The 24923-nt window shown below is 50.0% G+C and overlaps 4 protein-coding genes across 7 annotated transcripts in view; 1 reads left to right on the forward strand and 3 right to left on the reverse strand.

Annotated features, from left to right (window-relative positions):
- LOC126574038 (protein unzipped) overlaps window positions 1–7375 on the forward strand; it is a 51553-nt gene extending 44178 nt beyond the window's left edge. For both annotated transcript variants that reach the window (XM_050233968.1, XM_050233969.1), the window contains 7 exons: window positions 3745–4093; window positions 4160–4417; window positions 4475–4624; window positions 4701–4812; window positions 4886–5079; window positions 5156–5308; window positions 5398–7375. In XM_050233968.1, coding sequence (XP_050089925.1) covers window positions 3806–4093; window positions 4160–4417; window positions 4475–4624; window positions 4701–4812; window positions 4886–5079; window positions 5156–5308; window positions 5398–5835 — 1593 coding nt within the window. In that variant the 5' untranslated portion in view covers window positions 3745–3805 and the 3' untranslated portion in view covers window positions 5836–7375. The remainder of the gene's footprint in view (window positions 1–3744; window positions 4094–4159; window positions 4418–4474; window positions 4625–4700; window positions 4813–4885; window positions 5080–5155; window positions 5309–5397) is intronic.
- Window positions 7376–9212: 1837 nt separating this feature from the next.
- LOC126574036 (protein germ cell-less) lies at window positions 9213–14841 on the reverse strand. 3 transcript variants are annotated; one of them, XM_050233965.1, is made up of 4 exons: window positions 14633–14841; window positions 11774–12082; window positions 11327–11699; window positions 9213–11241 (listed from the first exon to the last, which is right to left on the reverse strand). In XM_050233965.1, the coding sequence occupies exons 2-4, from the start codon at window positions 11908–11910 to the stop codon at window positions 10087–10089; spliced, it is 1665 nt and encodes a 554-aa protein (XP_050089922.1). In that variant the 5' UTR covers window positions 11911–12082; window positions 14633–14841; the 3' UTR covers window positions 9213–10086. The 3 variants fall into 3 exon arrangements, with proteins under 3 accessions (XP_050089922.1, XP_050089923.1, XP_050089924.1); XM_050233966.1 differs by lacking the exon at window positions 14633–14841 and adding an exon at window positions 13798–13844; XM_050233967.1 differs by lacking the exon at window positions 14633–14841 and adding an exon at window positions 12338–12384.
- Window positions 14842–15437: 596 nt separating this feature from the next.
- On the reverse strand, window positions 15438–16709 carry LOC126579044 (60S ribosomal protein L27). The gene is made up of 3 exons (XM_050242257.1): window positions 16624–16709; window positions 16005–16229; window positions 15438–15925 (listed from the first exon to the last, which is right to left on the reverse strand). The coding sequence occupies exons 2-3, from the start codon at window positions 16221–16223 to the stop codon at window positions 15734–15736; spliced, it is 411 nt and encodes a 136-aa protein (XP_050098214.1). The 5' UTR covers window positions 16224–16229; window positions 16624–16709; the 3' UTR covers window positions 15438–15733.
- Window positions 16710–16907: 198 nt separating this feature from the next.
- LOC126576101 (probable histone-lysine N-methyltransferase CG1716) overlaps window positions 16908–24923 on the reverse strand; it is an 8884-nt gene continuing 868 nt past the window's right edge. The window contains exons 1-5 of the mRNA XM_050237211.1: window positions 21606–24923; window positions 18607–21535; window positions 18299–18537; window positions 17495–18223; window positions 16908–17399 (exon numbers count right to left, since the gene is read on the reverse strand). The exon at window positions 21606–24923 is cut by the window's right edge and continues 868 nt beyond it. Coding sequence (XP_050093168.1) covers window positions 17220–17399; window positions 17495–18223; window positions 18299–18537; window positions 18607–21535; window positions 21606–24923 — 7395 coding nt within the window. The 3' untranslated portion in view covers window positions 16908–17219. The remainder of the gene's footprint in view (window positions 17400–17494; window positions 18224–18298; window positions 18538–18606; window positions 21536–21605) is intronic.

Raw genomic sequence — 24923 nt, forward strand, 5'->3', positions numbered from 1 at the left:
TTAATTGATGGATGCCATGACAAACATGAATGTGATGCAGGTCGTCGTGTGACTTCTCCTAAAATGGCGTCACACATTCATTTACGAGCATTCATCGTCACTTTTGGGGCGTCATTTAATTATCGAAAGCGTGCGATGAGCGCAGTGGTGCTGCCGCTGCCGCGAATCGATTACCAGCCCGCTACGTTGATGATGGTGATGATGATGGTCTACTACGTCGTGTCAGTGCGAAAGGTCTCGGCCCGTGGCCTACTCTACACCGCCTTTTACTGCAATCGAGATTCACGCGACACCATCACGGGCGGCGGCGGCGGCGGCGGCAGCAGTGATCCTCTCGTTTGCAAAATGGCCCTGACGAAATGATGATGGTGACCACAGTGCGCTCTCTACGGTTATGCAACGGGCCTGGCCACCGTTCCGGACGGTAAAATCTCACTTAACGCATCACACTCGCAATTTGCATATCCGTTCGCCATTCATCAAACGGGCGCGCGCGCTCGCGATCTTCTCCCGCAACAAATGCAACGCTTGCTCGGATGCACTCGAACCGGACAGTTGTGATAATGCCCTTCCAGTGGCATTGAATAGTTGGCTGTTTTTTTTTGTTTGAAGAAAAAACAAGCTACCACGCGAGGTCTCATCTAGGTGCATCGAATGATGCACTAATTTTAATTACTTTCTGCGATCACTTCATGAGGCCCCATTCCACAGAGCATTTTGTTGGTGACCGACCAACTGTCGTCCGTACGTCGCCATACACTTCGGTGCAATTGATCATTTACCCGTCATTTGCAGCCAACCCTCTCGTACTCGACACATCCTGAACGACTTCGTTCGCGTGCACTCGCCACTCCACTACGTGACGTGAACGAGCACTAATATGCGCTGATGAAAGGCTTATTTCCCTGTTGTTTGTCGCCATCTATCCTGCCCTGTGTATCAGTGTGTGCGTTAATTAATATCTGCATCATAACGATCCGGTGGGTCGCAAAATGATCTTGCAAATTCAAGCGTTCCACTTGACTTCATGAGGCCAAGAGTTGGGTGTTTTGCGTAACATCGCCCCCCTGCACGTGCACTGCATCGCGTGTCTGTTGCAAATCATCATCAAAATCAAAACCACTTCGCTTGCCCTCCTTTTTTCCAGAAATAAAATTTTGCAATCCACTCCCTGCGGTCCGCCAGCGTATCGATCGACGGTGTGTGCCTTCTTTCTTTTTGCAAATATTGATTGCGAAACATGCGGCACAGCAGGTCCGTAGCGTGCGGCATGGTATTAGCTAATAAAAACTTTCAAATAAGCTTGACCTTCCGCAAACCTCGAACCCCCGTGAATGCTAAGCGAGATGCCCCAAAGACCGGCGGTACAATTGGCTGATTAATATCTTTCGGACCGGTTTATGGCCGTAGCCGTAACCACCGTTCTGCCTTTTCATAACAAAGTCCCAAAATGGGAATTTATTGTCCTCCGAGGATCTCTGTCGTCACACTACAAGTTGCCTTTAGGTGGCCGCCGAAAACCCCCGTTGCTCGACCTTGGGGCCTCCCAAAAGTGAGTCATTGTTTGTCGAAAAACAACCCGCAATTGGGTGAAACTATACTGTGTGAGCATGTGTGCCTTTCGTCGATCCTTGGTGGTCGTCTTCATCGCAAACTCCCACGACGCGGTGTCTGCCTTCCAAGGATCCGCGCTCTATCTTCCCTTTCTCTGTGTCTCTGTGGGAGTTTCGCGTCGAAGAATCATGTCGCCACTGTCACTCAGAGTCGGGGTCCTTCGCCTGCGCACATTATTTGGAACGAATGTTCAATAATGTCGGTCCCAATCGTGGTGCGTGGTCCACGTCGCGATTCGTTAGTGTTGGCACCCAATGCTCAAGCACCGATTTCGGCAACATCTTGGGCTAGAATCTTCTTCTTTTTCTTGTCCCTTGGTATTCGCAAATCCAATCTCAACAGCAATAAAAACACCTTAGCACAGAGAGCTAGTAAACCACGTCGATGATGCGGTCAACATAAATTACCGGTCAATGCTCGTCCGGAGATGAGCGACGTTGGCTCGGAATCGGCAAGACCCGTTACTTGAGGAGTGTGGGAATTACGCTCGTCCCAATTCGATGATCCACATGATGCACCGATGGCAGTACAACATCGGCCCGAGGGAGGTGGTTTATGATTCGATTTTCCCTTTTGCGACACGTTTTTTGCTGACCGGAATCATTAAATGTCGTTCACTGCCGGTGCTCCCTGGTGTCCATTCAACCGACGGGTCACTTTTACGGCAACAATTTTCCTCAATTCCTTACTCTTCTGCTCGAGAGAAGAAAGAAAGAGTTAGAGGACCTAGCTTCTTCCAGAGGAACTAGCGGAAACCCAATCAACCGGAGTCAACCATTAAAGCGTATCCGAATACCAATGCCATTGGAGGACTGAGCAGCGCTAAAGGGAACTCAAATTAAAGTTGCCCAAAAAAACCCCTTCCAACCGCAGACCTCCGCGAAGCAGTCGGCAATACACATAAGCGAAATGACAAACGGCCCAATTACGAAGCTGTTTTCCGTCCATTTGAAATGAAATGGGTTTCAGTTTGGGAGTGGCAAGGTGCGCGAAGGTTCGAAGGTAAAGATGTAACCAAAAACCCTTTATTTTTGGGGAAGAAAAAGACGCCACAAATCGATGGCAATCATCGATCCGCTGCCGATAAGATGATGAAGATGGTGCACGGAATGCCGTAATAACTTAATCGCTGGCCATTCGTTATTGACGGAACGAAGACCATGCTGGATCGCGCTTCTTTCATGCTTCTTCCATTTCCGTTCTATCCATTTTTATTTGTGAGAACCTCGCGCTGTCCAAAAGACAGGACAGGTCTCCAGGCGCCCGGTGGTCTGTCAACCAAGGCAAGCGACTAGACCAACTCCGTCTCGTGTTATTGACGACGACGACGACGACAACAGATTGTTTGTGTCCTCATCTGGGCGGCGACATAGTATCATAAAAAAGCTCAGCTGTGTTACACCCATGGAGCCAGCTAGCGAGCCCCAAATCGACCGGCAATGAAAAGAAAGGAACAGTTTTTGTGCCAAGCTTGCCCATGGTCCGTGTCGCTGCTGCCCGTGATATCATTTTCCGACCATAGCCCGTCTAGACTGGGCCGAGGCCTGACGACCATATGGCGTCAGCGTGTGGCTGTGCAATTTTTCAAACGACCCTGCGACCCCACTAGCGCCACATGTCCTGGATATACGTAACTTTCCGACGCGTGAAGTGCATCAGCACACGGTGAAGCGAAAAAGAGCGTGCAGCAGCAATGCAGAGCAAAAACAAAGGCAATTTTCAAATGACACTGACCGGGCCCCCCAGGACAACACGGACGGTCGGATCGGATTGCGTGAAGGTGTGATGTGCAGTTGTGCATCCGTTGCTATCGTTGACGCTGCGACAGAACAAAGTAGTCCGTGCAGCGAGTAAAGGTTTAATGGTTTGTGCCGCCTGCTACTGCTCTCTTTCTATCGGATCTGTTACTGAGCGCGATGCAATTATTTCGGGTAGCATTTAATGGAGTTCCTCCGTGGCCGCTAGCAGGATTACCAGACACTTTTATCACGTTCACCTGGACACTCCATTGATGGGTTAGAATGGTGAAAGCATAATTTGTTATGAGCAGCGTTACGTACCCCATCCCACGATCCTACTTCACGATTGCAATATTCGCTAATAGCAGCGTTCCCCTTCTCTTCTTTACAGAACTGTGTGGCTTCTACATTTCCAATCGAACAGAGTAGTCCAGTTGCATACCAACCAAACCATGGCGAACGTACGATGGCAGCACAGCAACAGTAGCCGGCGAAACGCCATCATCGGTGCCAGTGCATACGCATTTTCCATCGTCGTCCTAGCGCTACTCCTGACGCCGCAGTCCATCGATGCATCCCCGAACAGCGTATTCAAGGTGCTAGTGATCGGTACCAGCACACAGTCCGTTACCTCGAGCACGCTGGCCTGGGAGAAGTTTACCGGTGCCGAGGCACACCTACAGTACGCCGTACCATCCTACAAACCGGAACCACGATCTAAGGAAAGTCTCGAGGGGGAAGTAAGTAACCGAAAACCTTTACCGAACAGAATCTCTAAAGGACTAACACTTCTGTACCGCGAACAGCTACACACACCGAGCTACATCTGCCGGGTGGAAATCGAAGGTACGTACACTGTGGGCCAAACGGTGACCGAGCAAGCGGACGATGGTAGCAGGAAAACGATCTGCATCGTAGCACCCCAGGAGTCGGAGATACGGCGTCACCATGCGCACGAAATACTGATCAACATGGGAGGCGGTGGAAAGCTTAAGTGGCAACATTGGACCCGCTACCATGCCGCCGGTATCTTCGGGGGTGCCGTCAGCGTTGGCACGGGCAAGGTAAGCCTTTCAGTATGGATCACGTGGGACGTTGTTTTAAACATTTCTCGTTTTTAGCATTCGGATTACTACATCGCACGCATCAAGTCGAGACATGGCGAAGGACAGCATCAGCACGGACCATCCTATATCGTGGGTAACTTTGATCCAACCATTCGCCTCGTCGGACGTATCCATGCACCGTCGGCAGGTTCCAAGACGAGCACGGTTAGTGGTTGCTTCGTTCGGATGTTCGAGGAGAGCGAGGCGTTATTCAATTCACTCCCTTTCCTTTCGCCAACAGGAACACGACAGTGGTGAGATTCTGGTGGAAATCGAACCGGCCAACTACGAGCTGCGCAACATCAAGCTGAACAAGCTGCGATCGATCATCAAGAAGAACACGACCGTTCTGGGTATGTTACTAGCGCCGTGAATGATGTCTAATCGATTGGTTGGTCACTAGTAATACGAGTATCTCGTTCTTAGGCTCTACGATCCTTTCGAACACGGACGACAAGACGAGCCAGGCGGAAACGGTCATTACGTACGATTACACGAAGGAGAAATACTACGGCAAACATGAGGGTGTGGTGCAGAGTCTGCCCACTCGCGTATACGATACCGCCGGTCAATCCTTCAACATCACCTGGGGTATCAAGAGTTCCGAGCGTCGCTTTGAGGTAAACAAAACATGAAGACTCTCTGTGGAGCTGTCCTGCATTAACCACTGTCCTGTGTATGATCGTATTCTTTCAGACGAAAGCTGTCAATACGATGCTGGATCCGGGTACCGCCATCAACGTGACGCTATACGGTAACTACACCGAGCTGGAAGCCCCGTACACGGCCATCCTGAAGGCGTACTACGACGACAACAGTGATCCCGTCAGCCGATCCTTGAGCGCTATCGTAAGGAACACACGTGGAAGGACACCGAAAGAACTAAACTAACACGCTACTACCCCCGTATCTTCTTCCCCCCCCAAAAAAAAAAACAGTTGGTTAGCCGCGATATGGAAGATGTAAAGATTGAATTCAGCCCCGTGTACTGGATACAGAATGGAACACTGGTCCCAACGACGACCACCACCACGACGACCACCACTACCACCACCACTACGACGACGTCCACAACCGAGCGGACAACGAGCTTACGCCCGACGCCGATCAACAGTACACCGACCGAAGGTGGCGTCATTGATGATGATGGCATGAGCAACGAGATCGGCCATGTACCAGCGAGCAGCCGCGAGCTCGATGCGTCCCTCACGAGTCGGAGCAATGAGAAGTTCGAAGGATCGTTGGATGTATCGAGCCGTAGTTCGGCCACCGGATCTGACGGCAGTCCAGCCGACAGTGTGCGGCCACTGGCGAGTATATCGTTGGTGCTGGCTGCATTCCTTCCGGCAACCGTTTACCTTTGCCACCGGATCTAAGTCCAGAATATGCCCCTCTTACCTTTCTCTCTCTCTCTGCTCTCTCTCTTACTCCCGATCTATGCTTTCCCTATCAACGATCACCAACATCTCCTTTCCGAGTCAGTATCTCTCTCTCTCTCTTTCTGTCCCTCTTGTTAGCTCTTTCCCTGATAGCGGACAAGCGGATGTGTTTCCTGCAAATCCGTTATCCAACCACAGCATCCGCCTTTCATCCCAATGGAATATGTTTTCGCTTCAAAACACGAGAAACAATTTGTTTTTAGTACGTAAGCCAGTCACGCTAAGGATGTACTACGATTCTACGATTAAGGCTTGCCGGGTGAGTTAGCGTCCCCGCACCCCACCCGCACCTGTTGTCATAATTTCCCGCTGCAAATAGGTATCGCTGTGGGCTAAGCATGATAAAAGAATGGCGCTTCACCGCAGTACGCATAAAGAAGCAGAGAAGTGCATGCATGTTTTGAACGCAAAACGAACGCTTCTAGAATGGTAAAGATGACGACGATGATGTCGAAGATGAAGATGATTCCGTACCAAAAGTCCGTAGAAGCAACGATACAAGAACGAAAGAATCTGTCTGCGATCGCGCGCGCCCACACACCTTGTTCCCCCGCCCCTCAGCCCCGTCGTTAGAGAGCATTAAGCAACTAAGAGTAGCCAGTAAGGTCCTGTATGATTGATTCGATGCAACGTGCCACCGGAGCGGTGCGCGCAATAAGCGTTGCGGTGTAAGTATAATGTGTAGCAGTTAATTAATTTACTTCAAAGTATCTGTGTACATATAGACGAAGAATCTGATGCGCCTGCGCCTTCTTGTATCCTCCTCGCCCCTAGAACAACCTCGATTTGATTAAGCAGGTAACGGATCATTCATACGCCCCACCCGCCAGACTCGTCGCGTGGCCTTGTGTGTTAGCTTTCCTAAAAACACAAACTCATCTACCATATTACACACCTACCCTATCATGTCCCAGCTTAAGCCAAGAGGAAGAAAGTACTCACGTCAGAGCGTTGTACATTCCGGATCCGCGGTATAGAAGGTGATGCGATGAATAGTGTTGTGCAAAACCGAATGCGTTGTGAGCAGTGGCAGGCCAAGTGGTTGGGAAAATCGAATTCTAAATTATACAATCTTGATGAAACTATAAACAAGAACCCCATTAAGCAAGCATAACACTAGAGGCCAACCCTCTACACACTTTTTTGTGGACAACCACACTCTATCTCTCTGTTCACTGTCTTTCAACCCTGAGCCGATAAATGATGTGTAGGGTGGGAAGGCGGAGGATACGGATTTGATGGTTTCTGTTTGCAAACTTAGAACAACTGTACGACACACCAGTAATACAAGGCTGTACCAACAGCGCAACAAATTGAACAGAATCCTAGAAGCTGGAACAAATTGGAGTCTCAATGCAGTGCTCTCCGTGAGCGAGACCTATTGATTTGGTTATTTATTGTAACTTTGTACTAGGTTTAAGAAGAATGCAGAATTACATTTTTATCTCAATAAAACTCAATGCCTGAATCATCAACATCTTTTATGAGTTTTGAATTTAGTTTTTCTCTTCTAAGCAAAGTATGGATCAATAATTTAGTATCTTTGGTTCCGTCTCGCTTAATTTTGCTTTCGTTTATTTAAAAAAAAGCAGCCTCACCCGATTGATAATGAGTAAATCAAATTCAACATTAAACAACGTTTGAACCGTAAAATCAAAAATAGCTCCCAATTAACGGGTAATAGTACAAACAATTTCGACTAGAACAGCTACCAAAATGGCACTCGTTCAAATCTGTCCCTCTTTCACTCTATAACGATTTGTTAGAAAAAAGGCACACAACGACTGACCACAAGTTAGGACACCACTTGAACTCCACAGTATAAGAAAAAAAACTCCGTAAAAACAATAAGCAACCATAACAAAAAGGAAAACATATACCCTCATGAAATGCTAAGTAAAAATGCAAATGCCTTGCGTGTGTGATGAATATTGTGGTACTTCTACAACATAAAGCCATAAACAACAGTGTAACGAGTAGCATGATTAGAGAATGAGGAAACCGAACAGACAAAGAATGGTCGAAGCAAGCGTTTCTCCCTCAAGCTAAAATGCTCGCGAATTGTCAATCAGCGTTTGTTGAAGTGCTAGAGCAGCAGCACAGCAACGTGGGAATTGGTAAATTAACGATGAACATTAACAATGAAGTTAGATAACTTGTTCAGAACGAAGCTACTCCGTTTCCATTCTCCATTCCCATCGTCTATGCGTTCTGTTCCGAACACAGTGAATGGGGAAAGAGAAGAAGAAAAGAAAACATTCAAAAAATTAAAGAAAAAAAGCAAAAAGACTAACTGTTGCCTTCTGTTGCTGTGTTGCTTGGTACATACATTATGCCGCTTGTTATTGCTTCAAATATCTTTTGCTCTTCCAGGCGAGACGACGGCACCCACCCGTATTATCTCGAGGGCCTGGTTATCATTGTGTATAAGAATTTCAAACTTGCGTAATTTAAAAAAGGGCAAAAGGTCGAGAAGGTGAATAAATGAAATAGTTTAGAAATTAAGCAAGCAAACAGCAGCTGGTTCGAAGTGATAAACCTGGAATTGCCAATTACTCAAACGGGGAACCTCCTCTCTTGCCCTTTCGTCGTCGATTGCCGCACCCAGAAATCACAAAACAAAAGCAAGAAGACCCCGTGCTAGATGTCGCGAAAGACAGTTGCTAGAGGAACACATTAGTATATCACAAGCTATACAGCGCGGTGAAGCGGTCGTAGAATTAATGTAAAATATAAAACCACCCCTCATAAAAAGGGGGCGCGAACATTGAAACGCAAATATTTTTATAATCGTATTAAACATGTGGGGTTAAAAAAAGCAACAAAAAAAACACTTGGCGTAAAACACACTTATATAGCAAATTCGAAGTACGGAAAAGCATTCAATCGAAAAAATATAAAATTGCATTGGCGTCGCCTACCTTGTGGCGCGTGAAACAGGGAAGCGTAGCAACGCGCACTAACCATCCCGCTGCTGAGCGATCCTTTCAGTGTGAGCACTAGAACGGCTGAAACGAAAAGAATTAAGCAAGAGAGAAATTGAGTGGTGAAATCAATAGAACAACATATTCAACAGATCACTCCCCAATACCCGTCGAGCCATATTGTTGCCCATGATAAAAAAAAATAGCAGGATAAAACAGTGAAGCACGATCAGGCACGATCACGATATGATCCGGAAGAGGAGGAAAACAAGAAAGTGTAACAGAAAGAAAATGCAAAATAAAGAACCGAAAAAGAAACCCAAAAGCTATTGAACCGTATTTCTTTCAACGCGTAAATGTTTGACTTGGAGCCGCGAGTTTTAATTCCTGTATAAAAATTCTGCCAAAAAACAGATGGATATTCTGTTTATTAGGTTAATGTAGTCGAACCGTAACACTGCACACTGCGAGTTAACACCGATTTAGCTTTATCTGCTAGCGGCTTATGACTATGCTCAATATTCTTGATATTATTGAGTGCAAACTAAACAAGGGGTTCTTATTTATTCTATTCTTTCATGTTCCCCTCCTTTCACGCTTAAAGGCTCTCATAATAACTGGTTCTGAGCTCCTAAGTTTACTGGTAATGTTGAACAATTATTAGGCATTCGCATGATTGCGGAAGAGTATAAATTAAATGTTGGTACATGGTGGCGCTATTACTTTCGTATTGAAATATGTCAACACCTGATTGCTTCTTTGTGCGACAGTACCACTTGTCGGCCTACTATTATACACAACTGCCTTCTAAGAATCAAGTCCCTGCAATAAAGGATCTTGAGTGGCTTTGTGGCACTGAGCTCTGTGCGTTAATCACATTCAACTTTTAATAGACTTGCTACAACTCTTCGCTGCTCGAGTATCGCACCGCTTTCGAGAACTGTCTGCATGATTGTGAATGAATGTTGGATTCAGAATCATTGAATATTCAACTGAATTTACGATATTACTCTAGTCATCAGACATGTAAATATACATATAATCAATCTTTCTGCGATAAATCTATCATTAGTAACTGGAAAAAGTCGAAAAAATCTTCTAAAAAAGATTTTTAGAATAATGGCACCATCCGATTTTCCGATTATTGTGCTTTTGCTGAAGATAGAAAAGAAACACACCCCCGTTATAAGTACACTTACGCCCTTCCGGATCAGTTTCACTCAAACCGTAATGTGCGGGCCCTTCCATCGTAGAATACCTCCAATCAGGAATCGTTTACCCAAGCCACTCGTTCCCGCAACGGACCACTAGGAACCGGCACTTCGACCAACTCCAAGCTGCGTTCGGGTATCGTATTGCTGGATCTCGTCGCATCTGCTGCGGGTGTATGGGGTGCGTTCGAACAACCACTCGATGGTTCTGATAGTGCACGAGCCTGATCCTGGCCTAAACACTCAGCCACTTCATCGTCCACAATTTGTGCTAGCTTACGGCGTTCCTTCTTCTCTGGCGGTGACACGAGCATCATGTTCACGCAGATAAGCATCGGAAAGGTGAGGGCACGATCGTACACGGCCAGTATCGTTTCTTCGTTCTTCTCGAGCGAGATCGTCTGGATGGCGGTTTTCTGTTCGTGCTTGATTTGGCCCAGCTCGTTTAGCGAGGCAAGTGAGATGCGTATCATAAACTGACGCTTCACCTGCAGGCTCAACAGACGCTCGTGCTCTGTACGGTGGTGCCGTTTGATGCGCAATGCTCGCGAGTCCGAAAACAGCATCAAATCAAGCCCATAATGAAAACCCGTCCAGCGCCACTTTTGCGTTACGCTTTCGGGCAGAATGCGACCACAGCGCATGCAGGACTCCAGAAACGTTTGCTCGTCACACTTGAGCTCCTTCTCGAGCGACATATCGACTGACAGTATACTGTTCCACTGTTCCAGCAGCGGCTCGTGCAACCAATCGGACGGAATGATATTGTCCTCCCGTAGCACGCGCATATCGACGTGATGATTCAGTAGGTACCGTAAACGAAGAGCCCGAAACACACGCTCAAACGGGGCGCCTTGGGGTGTTCGAAGGAATGGCACCCCACTGGTACGCTCGATAAAGTACTTTTCCCTCACTGGATCATTGTCAGTTTCGCCAGTAACTGGGACCGAGGGGGTTGTTAGGTTTGCCGGAAACAGCTTTAAGCTCATCCAGTATCGGAGCAACGTGTACAGGCCAAACTCGGTTTGCATCACGTACAGATCGGGACTCGTGATCAGCTGCTCCATCAGCTCGACGCTGATAAGCCTCAACGTATTGGCCTTCTTCCGGCAGGTGTTGAGTAGATTCACCAGCAACCAACCGAACGTAAACTGCTTCACTCGTTTCACCCCATACTCACAGGACGCTTCGTAGTAAAGCACAGCCGTCTGCAAAAGAGCATCAGCATGCGCATTAGACACTTGGCAGAGGGCCAAATACGAGAAGGAACCCCATTCCTGCCATCTTACTTACATCCGCACAGGTCGTCTCTACCATCACCTCGGCACAACGTTCGATCAGACCGTCGAGCTGGAACAGTGTGGCCGTTGCTAGGGTGGATACGATTTCCTTTGGATCCAACACCACCTCGTCCATATACAGGGAGCCAAAGACGGAGTACAACGATTCGAGCGTAATCTTCGGATCGATGATTTCAATGTGCACATAATCCTTATCCGCTTCACGCCACGATCCATTGAACATGCTCGCAAAGTAAGGGCTCTGGCTTAGGTAAACCTTGTGCAGGTGCCAGTGTTTACCGAGCGCATGCACGGTTATGTCCGAGTTGCGCTCCTCCTTAAACAGCGCCTGATAGATGTACTTGGCGGTGGAAGTTAACTTTTTCCTGCAATCACAAAAACGCAAACATTAGCATCTCAGAACGCTCCAGACGAACCATCCTAGTGCACGTCGAGTTACCGTTTCGGGCCGTGAAGAGATTGATCCAGCAGATCACTATCGTTACCACTCTCGTCGCCATCCGTTTCATCACGTTTCCGTTTGCGGCCACGCAATGACTGCGAAGCATCGCTCAGCTTATTTAACACATTTCCCATGCTTCTGGCTGCTCACGCTGCAGCAAATCACACTTGTCTGCTCCTGCCGTCTAGTTGCTAATGAGAAAACCAAGAAGCTGTCCCTTGAGTTCAACGTTCGGGGGGCACCGCAACCTAGCCACTGCACCACAGCCTGCTAAAGTGTGAATTGTGGCGACTCCAGGGAGTATTTCTGAAATGAGAACAAGCATATGGGATTTGAGTGTTTTGAACGATTGAAGTAAGCGTGTTACCCAATAATGTACTGATGGGGATACGGAAGCATGCAATACATTTCCACATTTCCCTTTTACATCCGTCGGGGGATATCCCAGTCAAACAAACACAAAAAGATCATCAATTTTAGACAAACAAACAAAACCTCAGTCTCATTCGAGTATATAACTTCCTCGTACCATTGGAACAAGCGAAGCGACAGGCGACACACCTCTAAATATACTTTTTACGATCCAGCGACTGCTCCATGTACGGTGGCCCCACCATATATAGGATGTTCATCGAATACAATTCTCGAATATATCACCGAATTCACCAGGCAACTTTGCCACGAAGAGGAATTTTAGGAATTTGCATACACCATCACTTGCGCAAATTTCGGCTAGGCTTACTGCGATGGAAATAGATTACTTTTCACGCTGACATGATTACTGACACCGCGGTGACTGGAGGGATAATGTCTTGGGTTCGCTAAATTGGTTCTATCAAAGGCAAAACGTGAGAGGAATGGAGAATTCCTTCCCCAGGCAGCGTCCAGTATTTGCAGCTCTTCCCGGTGCCTCCAGTGATGTCACCATCCACTCAACGGATCGACGGCAAAGAAGAAATCATCGACGATGTGGATAAATATGCTGTCCACTTCCACTCTTCGCCGAGCACATGATGTCACCTACGCGGGAATGCGGGTTGAAGAAGTCCGACAAAGTCCGGGACCCTGCGGACAAATGATGCAGCAACCGAAAGCGACGTAAAATCAACAGAGCACCCAGTGCGGAAGATCCAGTACCTAGCAAAGCAAACAAACCAAATGACCCAGCATGACTGTTTATGCGTTGCATTAGTGACGACGCCAACCATAAGCATCGCGACGCACAGCATAAAAAGTGGTGGGGAAGGATGGCTCGACGGCGCACGCACACGTGCAGCGGTTGAAAACCGAACGACCTCGACCCAACTAGCGAACGAAACCAGCGCAGGGCAGCGCGTTACCCTAGGCATCGCGCGCACAGTTGGCCAAGAGAGGAAGTGGGTTGTTTCGAAGGCAACCGCTGTTGCTGTTTTTGGGGGGTAAGCCCTTCGCCGCCATTTGTCTCCTAATTCGGGATGCGATCCACAGACTAGAGCACGCGCTGGGTGGTAAATTCAAACAGCTCCCTTTCCATGCCGCGAGATCAGCTGTGTGGTAGTGGTGGTGCCACGGGGTTCCAAAACTGGCCACACAAGATCGTGCCCGACTCGGTGAGGTGATTGTGTAACACAGCAGGCTAGCAAGCAAGCAACCAAGCAAGCGGATCAATCCGCCGTTCACATTCAATCCACAACAATCGGGGTGGCGCTCGCAGTCCCATGCTCTGGTGCTGCTGCTAGTACCAACACCGGCGACCATCGTGATGTCATCCCGTTGCAGCAGCAGCGGGCCCCATCTGGACGCCTTGGAGACACACAAGCTCGTGGTGCGTAGGCGGTACAGTGTCTCTGTGTGTGCCGATGGTGGATGAGGGTGGGATCATCTATTTACACACCAAACAGCGTCCGCATGACGGCATCGCGGCACCCGAAGGAGACTCAAATAGAATTGCCGGGCTTTCACGAGTTTGGAATGAAAATTGTCTAGCAATGCGCCATGTTGGACGAACTCCAGCGGATAAATAGAAATGTTGCGTTAAATACCTTCCCATGGGGCTCACATTTACTCTTGAATCCGTAATTTAACAGCGACCCTACAGAGGCACTTGCTACTTGAGAACTGTGGCGATGGTTGCCTGGATCGATCGCAAAAAATGCATTCGTCGTGAGTCACGATGGCAGCACTCTGGTGGGAGTGCATTCGCCGCAGCCAGTAGTGCGCATCGCCGTTACCAAGGTTACCAAGGTGCGTTCGAGATGCGAGATGGAAAGTTCAGCGGGATCAATTTGATGGCGTCGTCAAATGTTTTAATAAAGCGGACATCTGGGACCTCTCGAACCAGTTTTCTTTTGATGATTCGCATAAACCCTGTGCCATCCGAAGCGCCAATCGCCAAAGACCCAAAAGCCTCTCGCAGTTTAACCGGTTTGGATTGAAAGGGGGGGAGCCTCCAGAGCCTCCTTATCTGTCCACGAGCGGGTGTTTGCGGCCGTCGGCGGCTGCGAGTCGGAAGATAGCAGCCAGATCATACGATCGGTGCGATTATGGTTGTCGCTGCGAACTAGAATCCAACACCACGACCAGCGGGGGTCAACGAATTGTTTCACGCTTCTTTTTTCGCAGGCACAATGTGCGGGTGGATGGTTCTGTCCCCGCACTTCACTTTCTCCCCTTCGCTTTTCCTTTCAACGCAACGAGGATCTATTTTTAAATTATTTTTCTTCCGAGAACGGCTTCCTGGTGATGCTGCTGCCCGTGAGGTTCATTCATATCCCTGGCTGGCGTTATCAATCAAACAAAAGAAAACTGCACAGATTCGTCGAGTTCGGGATAGAATTCTCGGACTCCTCTTTGTGACCTTTCCCTCATTTTGTTTACCTTTTCCTGTCGCACAGCTGTTTAGCAAACGACGGAAATTACGTAGTACACCGACCAGGCACAATTTGTTTCTTTGCTAGAACCGTCCTTGGGATTATCGCACGTGAAAAACCTAGATTTTCAGTCCCTCATTCACAGCAAAACGCACGCAATGAAGAGCAGCTGAGTATTTTCCCTTCGAACCGCACAATTCGCAAAACAACACAAAAATACGACCCCGCGACTCACGCGAACGTTCCCTGCCAACAAAATCGCCTCAATAAAAATCTAGATATCGGCTCAATAAGGAGGCTTATTAAGGCAATTTAGTTTGGTAGGGCCATTTAATTGAATATTTAAGCAGGTTTTTTAACGTAATTGTATGAAACAATAATGAATTATAACTTTATATCGTTATGAAGGTGGAAATTATCAACAAATCGTAATAATCTCGCCATGGCTGATCAACTAGTAGGTATAAACTAAGTCCATTTTTTTTACTAAACAGTGCGGGACCAAAATTAAGCAGCATTGTGGTTTTGAGTCGTTTTAATCTACAGCGTGGAATTGATGCAATATCGGAGTCTTGCTTCTGGATTCACACAATTTGTATAATTCATCTAAAAATCTAAAAATCACAGAAAAGAAACACACATTAGGGACACCCGTTTGCTCGGGATTTACAACTGCACCTGCACCCAGATCAAAGACTTTGGACCCACATCGAGTAGGCCTTGGGCGGCGTGGATACCAACAGAAAAGTAGGCCAGAAATAGTCGGCGTTTCGGATAGAGCTCAAAGGGACGGGTTACTCTGGAACACCGTGTAGGGGTTCAGTTTTTCACGAATTTATTGATATTCCACTCGTGCCAACCGATCGAGAACTGAGGATGTTTGGGGCTGTGTTCTCCGTTCGCTGGCGCCGCTGGTTGCTTGTCGTTGGGGAAATGGCTCGTTGGATGGCAAACTCCAGCTCACAACGCACGGCCTACTATCCCACAGGCACTGCTTCCACAACGGACAAACATCTAACTACGCCAGCAAACCCGGCAATCATCACACCGAATCGAACGAAAGTCTCGTCTCTTACATTAGCCGCCGCGCCGCCTTACAGGGGGAAAATTAGAAACGGAGCTTCTGGAAGAACCACTTGTTCTTGCCGGTCTTGTGTCTCTCCTCGAACTTGACACGAATCTGGTAGCGGACCTTCTTCCGCTTGACTGGATCCTTCAGATCGGCTGCGGCATATTTGCTGTCGATGCTCACATCTGGCACGCTGTAACGCGTTGGCATCAGATGGTTGTAGTTCAGCATCTGCGCGGGGGGAGAGACGAAAAATAAACAAATTAGATCCCACGTTCACGGATACCACGCTTATTATTGCCCCGCTTACCTTGATGAATGGCTTTATCTTGCAACGCTTATGGATGCGCTCCTTGGTCATTCGTCGCGACACTCGACGCGGGTAGCGATCGATGCCTGCAACCAGCGCCTGGCCGAACTGCTTGTCAGAGGTTCCGTCGTCGAACGTCTTCATGATGATGGCCTTGCGGCCGGCGTACCGTCCCCCCAGGACGAGTACCACCTTGCCTGACTTCATAATCTTACCCATCTTGGCCTGCAAACAAGAAGAACACAACAAAGCAGCCCACGATTAGCGCCACCAGCCACTTCCGGGGAACATAAACTGTGCACCACAACGGATAGAATCGAGTGAAATGGTGTTCCTGTCGGCACCGGTTCCTCACTCCTTTCGGCACCATCAGACCCCGCTCGCCACACGGCCACGGGACATCACGGGTGCAAGCACACATCCACCGCTCCGTGAGGAGGGAGACCAGGTTAGCCGCAAACCACGCAGACTGTTTTACGCGTAAATTTCGATCAAAGCAACCCAAAGCTCGCTTCCGCTCGATAGTCCGTCGTGGCCACCATCATTCGATGCCGTTGGAACACCATTTTCACTCGATTTATCGTCACTTTGCAGCAAAATTAACGCCGAAATTACTTACGTAGTGAAAATGCGTTCACCGTCGCTGTCAATGGTTGACCGGAAAAAGAAATAGAAAGGGACGGCAAGCGTTGACGTTCACCGAACTGCGCCGGGCTGCCAGCAAACGTCACCGAGGGTGACAGCCCGGCGGATCCGCGTGTGAATCGGTTTAACCGGGAAATCACATTTGAATCGGCGGTTTCGGAACCCACTCGAACACAAACCGCTCAAGGCTTAGAAGCACACAGAAAGCATCTTTTCCGCATTTGCCTTTCCCCAACTCAACAGAACAAAAGACACCAGTACTATTAAAATACAATGTACACTTTATTACAGTCGCATCAGTTGAGCTAAAAACTAATTTGCACACAGAGAAAACATGTTTCGCTCTGGACCGCGGCCACGCTGATCCGAGTCCTTGCTAGTAAGACATAAACGTAATTGTCTTAAATTAGTTTAAAAAATACGAATGTAGCGTACCCTGCGAGTACGATGCACCATGCAGAAACGCGTACTGTGTCACTGGCGTTGCTATGGGAAACACATTCAGAGCGGTTGCTGTACGGTCGCGGTGACCGGTTGCGGCAGCTCCGGATGCTTTCCCCCGACTTCCTCTCAGAGTGTCACGTTGGCATAGTCGAGCTCGTTTTCTCCACGCACATACACCGCACCGTATTTGGCCATGTACTTCTTGATAAACTCCCGTGCCTTTGTTTTAACCGATTCGGTCACTTCCAGTACGTGCACAGTGTTGTCGCAGTGCTTCAGCTCCTTCAGCATCACAAAATGGGTTAACTAGAAACGGAGTGAGAGAGGGGGAAGCAATCAATAAACCTTATCCCTCTGGATCAAACGCCATCCTTCCCACCAACCTACGGTGCGGTACTTACCTTCCGTGCAAGATGTTTAAAATCTTCCGTGTTGGTGATGCGCCCTATTGGACAGTTCTCCTTCCGGTAGCCACTGAGATGCTGCACGATAACGCCCGCTATTTCCACGCGGAACTTTTCCTTAATCTTGCGCGCCTCCTCACTGTTCAGCTCTCCCTTGCTGGACTTTTTGCGCTTCGGCAGCTTCGACGTGCCCGCTGCGGTTGCTTCGCCAGATGCTCCACTACTCGTTCCCGCTGCTGCTGATTCATTGCTGGCCTCTTCAGTTTGCTTTCGCTTCTTACCTAACCGTTGCTGTACCTTCTTCCACTCTTCGTACGGAGAGATCTTTTTCTTTTTCGTTAAAATGTCCAACTCATCCACGATGCACTTGTCCTCGACGATTTTGTGCGACACGACGAGATCGTCATCGATCAGAGAGCTGTCGCCAATGACACCACCGCCAACGTTGATGGTTGCTGCCGTTCCAACGCCGCTACCACCGCTGGCAACAGCTCCAGTACCTACACCAGCACCACCAGCAACGATCACGTTACCATCGGCCGCTATCGTTGCGATGTTCGCTTTGTCCAGTGGCCCACTGAATGGACTGTCGGCGAGCGTCTTATCGAACATGGTGCGGGCACGTAACCGCTTCGCTTCCTCTTTCCGTTTACGCAGCTTCTCCTTTGTCTCTTTGTACCGTTTCATCTCCATCTGTCCGTACTGCTTGTCCTCTTCCGTGCGCGGCTGTAAGGAAAAGGGAATAACGTCAATTCACTGATCTTTGATTCATTTGCGATCATGATGACCACGCTAACTTACGCTGATGATGCGCGCTTGAACCAACTTCAAGCTATGCTTCCGCCTCCTCCTCACGGGCAGCTGCTGTGAGGCCGGAGTGGTCTGTTCTTCCGTGGCGGGTGTTGCTGCCGCCGCAGTGGCCGATTCTCCAAAGATTTCCTCCAGCGTCAGCATCTGCGGTGAACCGTCTCCCGATTCTTGCTTCAGCACCGGCTTCGACATACTCTCGTTCATATCGTCCGGTTTGGCTAGCACATCGTCTGGAAAAAGTGGAGAAAACGCAGGACGTCATGATTTCAGTAAATCAGCAGTCAATGAAATAAACTTACCCAAATTAAAGCTCGATTGTTGTTTGCGCTTCTTCTTAAGCAACTGCTCCAGCAGCTGCGTCAGTTCCTCCTCGCTCGAATCGCACGTATCGGTCGTGCTGGAGTCGGAGCTCATCGAGATGTCCTCATCGGCAAACGGGGCGTCCCCGGTCGCTCCCTGGCCCTGGGTCTTCTTCGGTGGTTCCCACTGGGGCACACGATCCTTCACGTGATAGTAGTACAACCGACCACGGTCATCGATCGCAAAGCGCCAGTAAGCGGGCAGCTTGATCGGTGGCAGCTCATAATCTTCCGGGTTCGTCGACATGGGCGGTGGTTGAATCTTAAAGTACGCATGACTCGGTGGTGTCGGTAGCAGGCGATCGTCCTCGGAAAAGTATTCTCCGGTAGCCGGATTCATGCGCACCGGTATGTCCATCGGTGCGGTCAAATGTGGATTAAGTCCGAACCGATAGCAGGCATTCTCGTGCATCAGCCACATTTCCTTCTTACGCCTTTCCGCTTCCTCGTGCGCTACCTTCATCTCGAACAGTTGCCGACGTTCCTGCTTCGAAAGGTTATCCTGCTTCAACGGAGGATACAGGCCACCGAGACCGCCGCCACCACTGCTGCCTCCACTGGCACTGTTACTACCGTAAGGTACGGGGAAGGGTGGCCGCTTCAGTTTACTCCCCGGTGCGCCACCACCGTATGCCGGGGCGCCATCGGCTCGATCATCAAGAGATCGACGTCTTTTCGGTTCCCGCGAGCGATCCCATCGCCCACTATCACGGTAACGGTGCGAATACTTGTCCTGATCACCATGATCACCGAGCCCAAGCCCCTGGTCCGCCTCACGCTCGTGCTCTTTCATCTGCTCGATACGTTCCTTCTTCGGGATGCGGAACACCTCCTTCAGGTTGGTCCAGGCGATGAGCAGCTTGCAGGACAGTATCCGTATCTGCGTACCGAGCCGTCGCTCCTCGGGGGCATTCTCGTCTTCCGGTTCGGGGATTACTATATCCGACAGTAACCCACTGGCGACTTCGGCGGCTGCTGCCGCTGCTGCTGCTGCGGCCGCAGCTGCCTTTTCCTTGTTCTCCACCTCCTTGTCGCAAGTGCTGATGATTTCCTTCAGCTTACCCAGATCGGCCAGCTTCAACAGTTCCGGCATGTTCTTCAAAACATCCACACTCCCTAGAACGTCCTTTTTGACGGATTGTTGCTGATCCTGCTGTTGCTTTGCATCGGTTCCTTGCTGGCTCGTATTGCTACTGTCACTGCCCGCACCATTGCTATCACTCGGTGAACTCGTCCTCGATAGTTCCTTATCGGCAGGGTCGCCACTTGCGGTCTCAACAGCAACCGATGGTGCAGGCACTGGCGCTGGTACTGGTGCTGGTGGTGGCGGCGTTGGTGTTGGCGGTGGAGCCAGAGCACTCGCCTTGCCCTTCTCCGGTCGTGACCACTTCTCAATCGTGTGAAGAATTTTGCTATCCTTTAGCATCGTCTTGTTGGGAATCGGCAGCCTATCGAGCGTGTCCAGGATTTGAATGCGGAACTTGAGATCCTCGATCGCTTCCGTCGACTCACAGATCCAACCGTACAGTAGCCGCAACCCGTGGTAGTCCAGGAACAGGCGACGACACGCTAGCTCACCACTCTGAAGCAACGTTAGCAGTCGGCTCCGAGACTTGATGTCCTTCGCTCGCACCATCAATCGTGATAGCTTCAGTGTGTGCGCCTGATTCTTTAGGCCCGTCTTGAGCAGAATGTTGATTTCCTCCTCCAGATCGGCATCCTCGTGCAGTTCGTGAAGCAAACGGCGCTTCTGCCGGACGGCCGTTCGACATTTGCGAGTTTTCTTCGGCTTTGCCGTGGCCGGAGCTGCCGGAACGGTCGCAGACGATTCCGTGGTACGCTTCTCATCATCTTGATCTTTGGCGAAAGAGATCGCTTTCGATGTTTTCCCGGCGATTGACGGTTCTCCAGCGGTGCCAGTGGCTCCTCGCCCACGTTCCTTCTGCTCCTCATCGCTCTCTTCCTCTTCCTCCTCTTCACCTTCCTCATCTTCCTCGTCTTCATCTCCTTCCTCCTCATCCGAATCCCCTTCCTGCGTCGGTTTAGCACCGATCCATCCGCGACAGTTTTCCGCCTCACAGTAGCACTTCTGTGCCTTACGGCCGTACCGCTGGAACTGATAGTCGAACGTAATCTCCTCCCCAGGTAGGATGTACTTGGTGCTGAAAAAACCAATCCGTAGCTCCCCATTTACGGTCCACTTTTGTGTCTCGGCATTCGGATCGCACGAGTGGTTAATGAAGCGCGAAATGTTACCCTTCGTCGTTGCATCGATAATACCGTCACTGCGCAGTGCCATGAAGTAGTAGTGCTTGTTCTTGTCCCGCGAGTACGCCTCGGCACGCTGATCGAACTGTGAACCATTCAGCACCTCGCCGACGTACTCCATGATGAACTCCCCGGGTGCGACCGGTGCGCTCGCCTGAATACCGAAGCCTTTCTTCTCCGTACGAAACACCTGACAGTGAGCGTACTCCTGTCGCTGGAAGCGCCGATTCGTGCAGCGTTCCCCCACGGTACACCGGGAACCACACTCGATCATCAGCAAACGGTTCAGGCAATCTTCCCCACAGCCCATCTCACCCCGTTCGATGTCCTCGTGCGTTAGGAAGCAATCGCAGGTCATCTTTTTCGCTTCCCGGCTCACGATACGATCGCTATAGTAGATGTTCTCCCGGATCGTCTCGAACCGGCTCAGTTTCTCCTCCATATCGCGCAGATACTCCTCCGATAGCTCATTGTTGGCGCTTTCACCTTCGTTCGCAATCACTGGCCAGTTCGGACCACTCGCAGAACCCGCACCACTGCTGTGCTGCAGTGATGGTGCTCCATCAGGAGCACTTCCTGCTCCGTGCGAACCAGCTCCGTCCTGTGAAAGAAACAACGGAATCAATGTGTTGTTGTCTTGATAATGTCACCGTTCGCTCTGAAGTACTTACCGCAGTGTTCGACTTCTTCAGCAACCGATCTTTGTCTCTCACCAACCCATGACCACTGGTGCGCTGTTTCTGGGAACTGATGGATTTAATACGTGTCGATCGACGGATCACTCCGTCATCCGTGTAGCTCTCGATCAAGCGCACCATATCGACACGCTGCGAGTGAGGATCAGCGGCGGCGGTGGTGTTGACGCTGTTGTCAGGAAGTTCTGGACCCGTCGGCAACGGTTCTGCTGGTTCCGGTGGTTCCGGTGGTAGTGTTTCATCGTCCCACTGCATGTCACAGCTTGGTGTGCTAACGCCACTGCGCACACCGGAATCATCCTCCGATGGTAGACCACCGCTGCTTGCAACCGTTCCTTCGCCATCGGAAAACCCAACGCTGTACTCCGATCGTACCGTTTCCGCTTCGCTAAACATTCCTTCCTCTTCCTCGGCCTTTACCTCGGTGGATGGTGGCTCGCATGGAGGTTTACAGTCCGGTTTCTCGCTCTCCTCGATCGGGATGGGCTCGATCGGTTTTTCGAGAGGCAGAGGAGGGTCTACTGGAGGTTCTACTTTCATTTCCAACTCCGGTACAGTCGGTACGGCCGGCACTATTGGTTGCACCTCTACTGGATCCGGGCGTACCTGCCCCTCATCCGGTTCCATTTTGTACATCTTAAGCGATGCTTTTGTGACAATTTTGGGACCCGCTTCCGGAGACATTTTAACGGGTTCTGGAATCGTATCTACGACTGGAGGAGGTGGAGGGACCGTCTTTTCATCGGGTGGTGTTTCTACAGCAGGAACAGACTCGAGAATGGGTTTCTTCTTCTCTGGACATTCCGTCGTCGTAGGAACAACCGCTGGTGCGACCGGTTCGGGTTTTGGGGGTGTTGCAACCGTCCCGGGCATGCTCTCGGTGGTGCTGGGTTTCGAGGTTTTTTCGATTTCTTTCCGATCTTTCGATTTTGACTTTTTGATGATCGATCGATCGTGAATAGCTGCTTCCGAGAGGAAGCTTGATGCAGTGGTGCTCTTCTTCGGCGCCACCTTTGATGCGCTACTCTCTGCTGCTCGACGTTTCTCGTCCTCATCCTTCGCTCGGCGCTCCTCCTTCGACCGTTGTCCTGGGTCGGATTTACGTGACCCCGATGATTCCGAAGGTTTGCTGCTCTTGTGTTTCGACGAACTGTGGTGGTGGTGATGATGATGATGGTGATGGTGCTGATGGTGTTGTTGCTTGTGCTGGTCAAGTTTGTTCGAGGATGAGGACGATGAGGAATCGTCTCGATCGCGTGCCTCACGACGCCGAGGATCATCACTCGATGATTTACGTGGAATCGGTTGCATCTCCAGGGCCTGCAGTTCGGTGTCGAACGATTTCTTCGGTTTATCCGCACGGATCGGAGTGATTAGTGATCGTTTTCGGTTCGGTGGTACCTCGGTCGGTGCCACAATCACTTTATCACTAGTTTCCGGCTTCTTTTTGCTTTCCTCTTGTTGCGCTGTAGGTTCCGATGAACGATCGCTTGAGGCGCTCGTGGTGGCAGTGGTATGCTTCTGGTCGCCAGCGCGTTGATCCTTTTCATCTTTACTGGAACGAATCTTCTCGACATTACGGTCTTTCGATTCCGTTCGCTTTCGTCCTTCCTCTTCGCTCCGTCTCTTATCTTTCTTGCGCTGGCGAGCATCACTTTCATCGCGAGATGATTTCTCCGATCGCGAGCGATCTTTGGAAGATGACAGTTCCTTCGATTGCTTATCCTTGTGCTGCTTCTTCGCCGGAGGCTCTCTGATTTTATCGTGACGTTCTTTTTTCGGTGTCGACAGTTTAGCTTTCGAGGGTACATCTTCTTTTCGTGATTTCTCCTCTGACCGATCGGTTGATGCCAACGACTCTGGCCGATCATTTGGGCGAGAAGGTTTACCAGTTGGTTGTGAGTTTGCTTTCTCTACCGATGGTTCCGCTGGTTTTGATTCTTCAACACTAACTGTGGTGGCCGTTTGTTTGCTTGACTTTGTGGTGTTGTCCACTGAAGTGGACACATCGGTTGGAGCTGTTGTGGTAATCGGATCGATGCTCTGTAGGTCTACTTTAGCTTCGATACTTGGCGCAGGTTGTTCCACAACCGTTGTTGAATTTTCCTGTTTCCGAGTTGCTTTGTCATCGGCTTCCACAGTGACCTCGACTTGTGAAGGAGCACTCGATACTTCTAGAGAATGCTGCTCTTCTGGTGTTTCCTGAACAATCACTTCCTGTACGAGCTCCGTTGTGATAACTTGATCGTCCACATGCGCGACAACAATCATTTCTTTCACCACACCAGCGCCATCCGGTTCCGGAACCTCACAAAGAGTTTCTTCCGCTTCTGGGCTACTGCTGCTCCGAGCATCGACAATATCCGGCAATGGCCTTCCAGCACCGCGTGACCGTGAACCCCGTGATCTGCTTCCACGACCGCGCCCACGGCCTCTTCCACGTCCACGACCACCACGTCCACCACGTGATCCTCTACCACCACGGCCCCGTCCTCGACCACTCGACCGCACCGGGCCTTCCTGCCAATCCTCATCGCTGGGATCCATATCATTTATGATCTCATCAGCTTGTAGCATTATAATATCGGAATCTTCTCCGGTATCAGTTGCACTGTCGCCAGCCAACGGAGAAGGCGTGTATTTCCTTTCCGTCACTTTGAATATTTCCTCTTCCGCGTTCTCTTCCAAGCTTGCACCCGCTCCGCTTACCGGTTTGTACGATCTTCGTATGAACGTTGAGCCGGCGGGGCGTTCCGGAGCTCTGCTGCCAATGCCCGTGCCAGCACCCCTTGGTTTACGACCCCGACCGGATGAGGGTCTTTTCGTTTGCGTCACTGCGCCGGTTAATTCACAAGATTCCTGCTGGCCCGGACTTGGACTGGCCGCGATACAATGCAAACTATCATCATCCCCGAACACCGTCCCATCGATCTTGAGCGTTATGAGCGAATTGTTTCGTTCCTCCGGATTTGGCAGCTGAATCGTTTCATCCGCCGGATCGACATCCGTGATATCCAAGATGGCGTTGATTGTTGCTCTCTTTTTACGTCCTCGGCCTGCACCGGACGAAGTGGCACTGTTGCTAGGCACAGCCATCGCCGCCTCCTTGATGGCGTTCAGCTCGCGCAGTGCAATCGCTGCCGCACTGGGCCGTCCCGGTTTGTTGCCGGTGCCAGACGTCGATGAGGCCGGAGAACTGCTCGTAGATGGTCCTGCAAATGCTGCTGTCGCGACGGAGGAGGCTGCTGCTGCCGTTACCTTGGGTGATTTGCTACTCGCGTACGTACGCATGGG

This window comes from Anopheles aquasalis, chromosome 3 (genome assembly GCF_943734665.1).
Source record: "Anopheles aquasalis chromosome 3, idAnoAquaMG_Q_19, whole genome shotgun sequence".
Lineage (NCBI taxonomy): Eukaryota > Metazoa > Arthropoda > Insecta > Diptera > Culicidae > Anopheles > Anopheles aquasalis.

What these genes read in the sequence shown, in the direction of transcription:
- LOC126579044 (XM_050242257.1), bottom strand. Translation starts at nt 16,223, where the DNA reads ATGGGTAAGATTATGAAGTCAGGCAAGGTGGTACTCGTCCTGGGGGGA. An exon ending in AGATAAAGCCATTCATCAAG is followed by an intron (nt 15,926 to 16,004) that starts GTAAGCGGGGCA and finishes CCCCCCGCGCAG; the next exon opens with ATGCTGAACTACAACCATCT.
- LOC126574036 (XM_050233965.1), bottom strand. Translation starts at nt 11,910, where the DNA reads ATGGGAAATGTGTTAAATAAGCTGAGCGATGCTTCGCAGTCATTGCGT. An exon ending in TCTCTTCACGGCCCGAAACG is followed by an intron (nt 11,700 to 11,773) that starts GTAACTCGACGT and finishes TTGTGATTGCAG; the next exon opens with GAAAAAGTTAACTTCCACCG. An exon ending in TAGAGACGACCTGTGCGGAT is followed by an intron (nt 11,242 to 11,326) that starts GTAAGTAAGATG and finishes GCTCTTTTGCAG; the next exon opens with ACGGCTGTGCTTTACTACGA.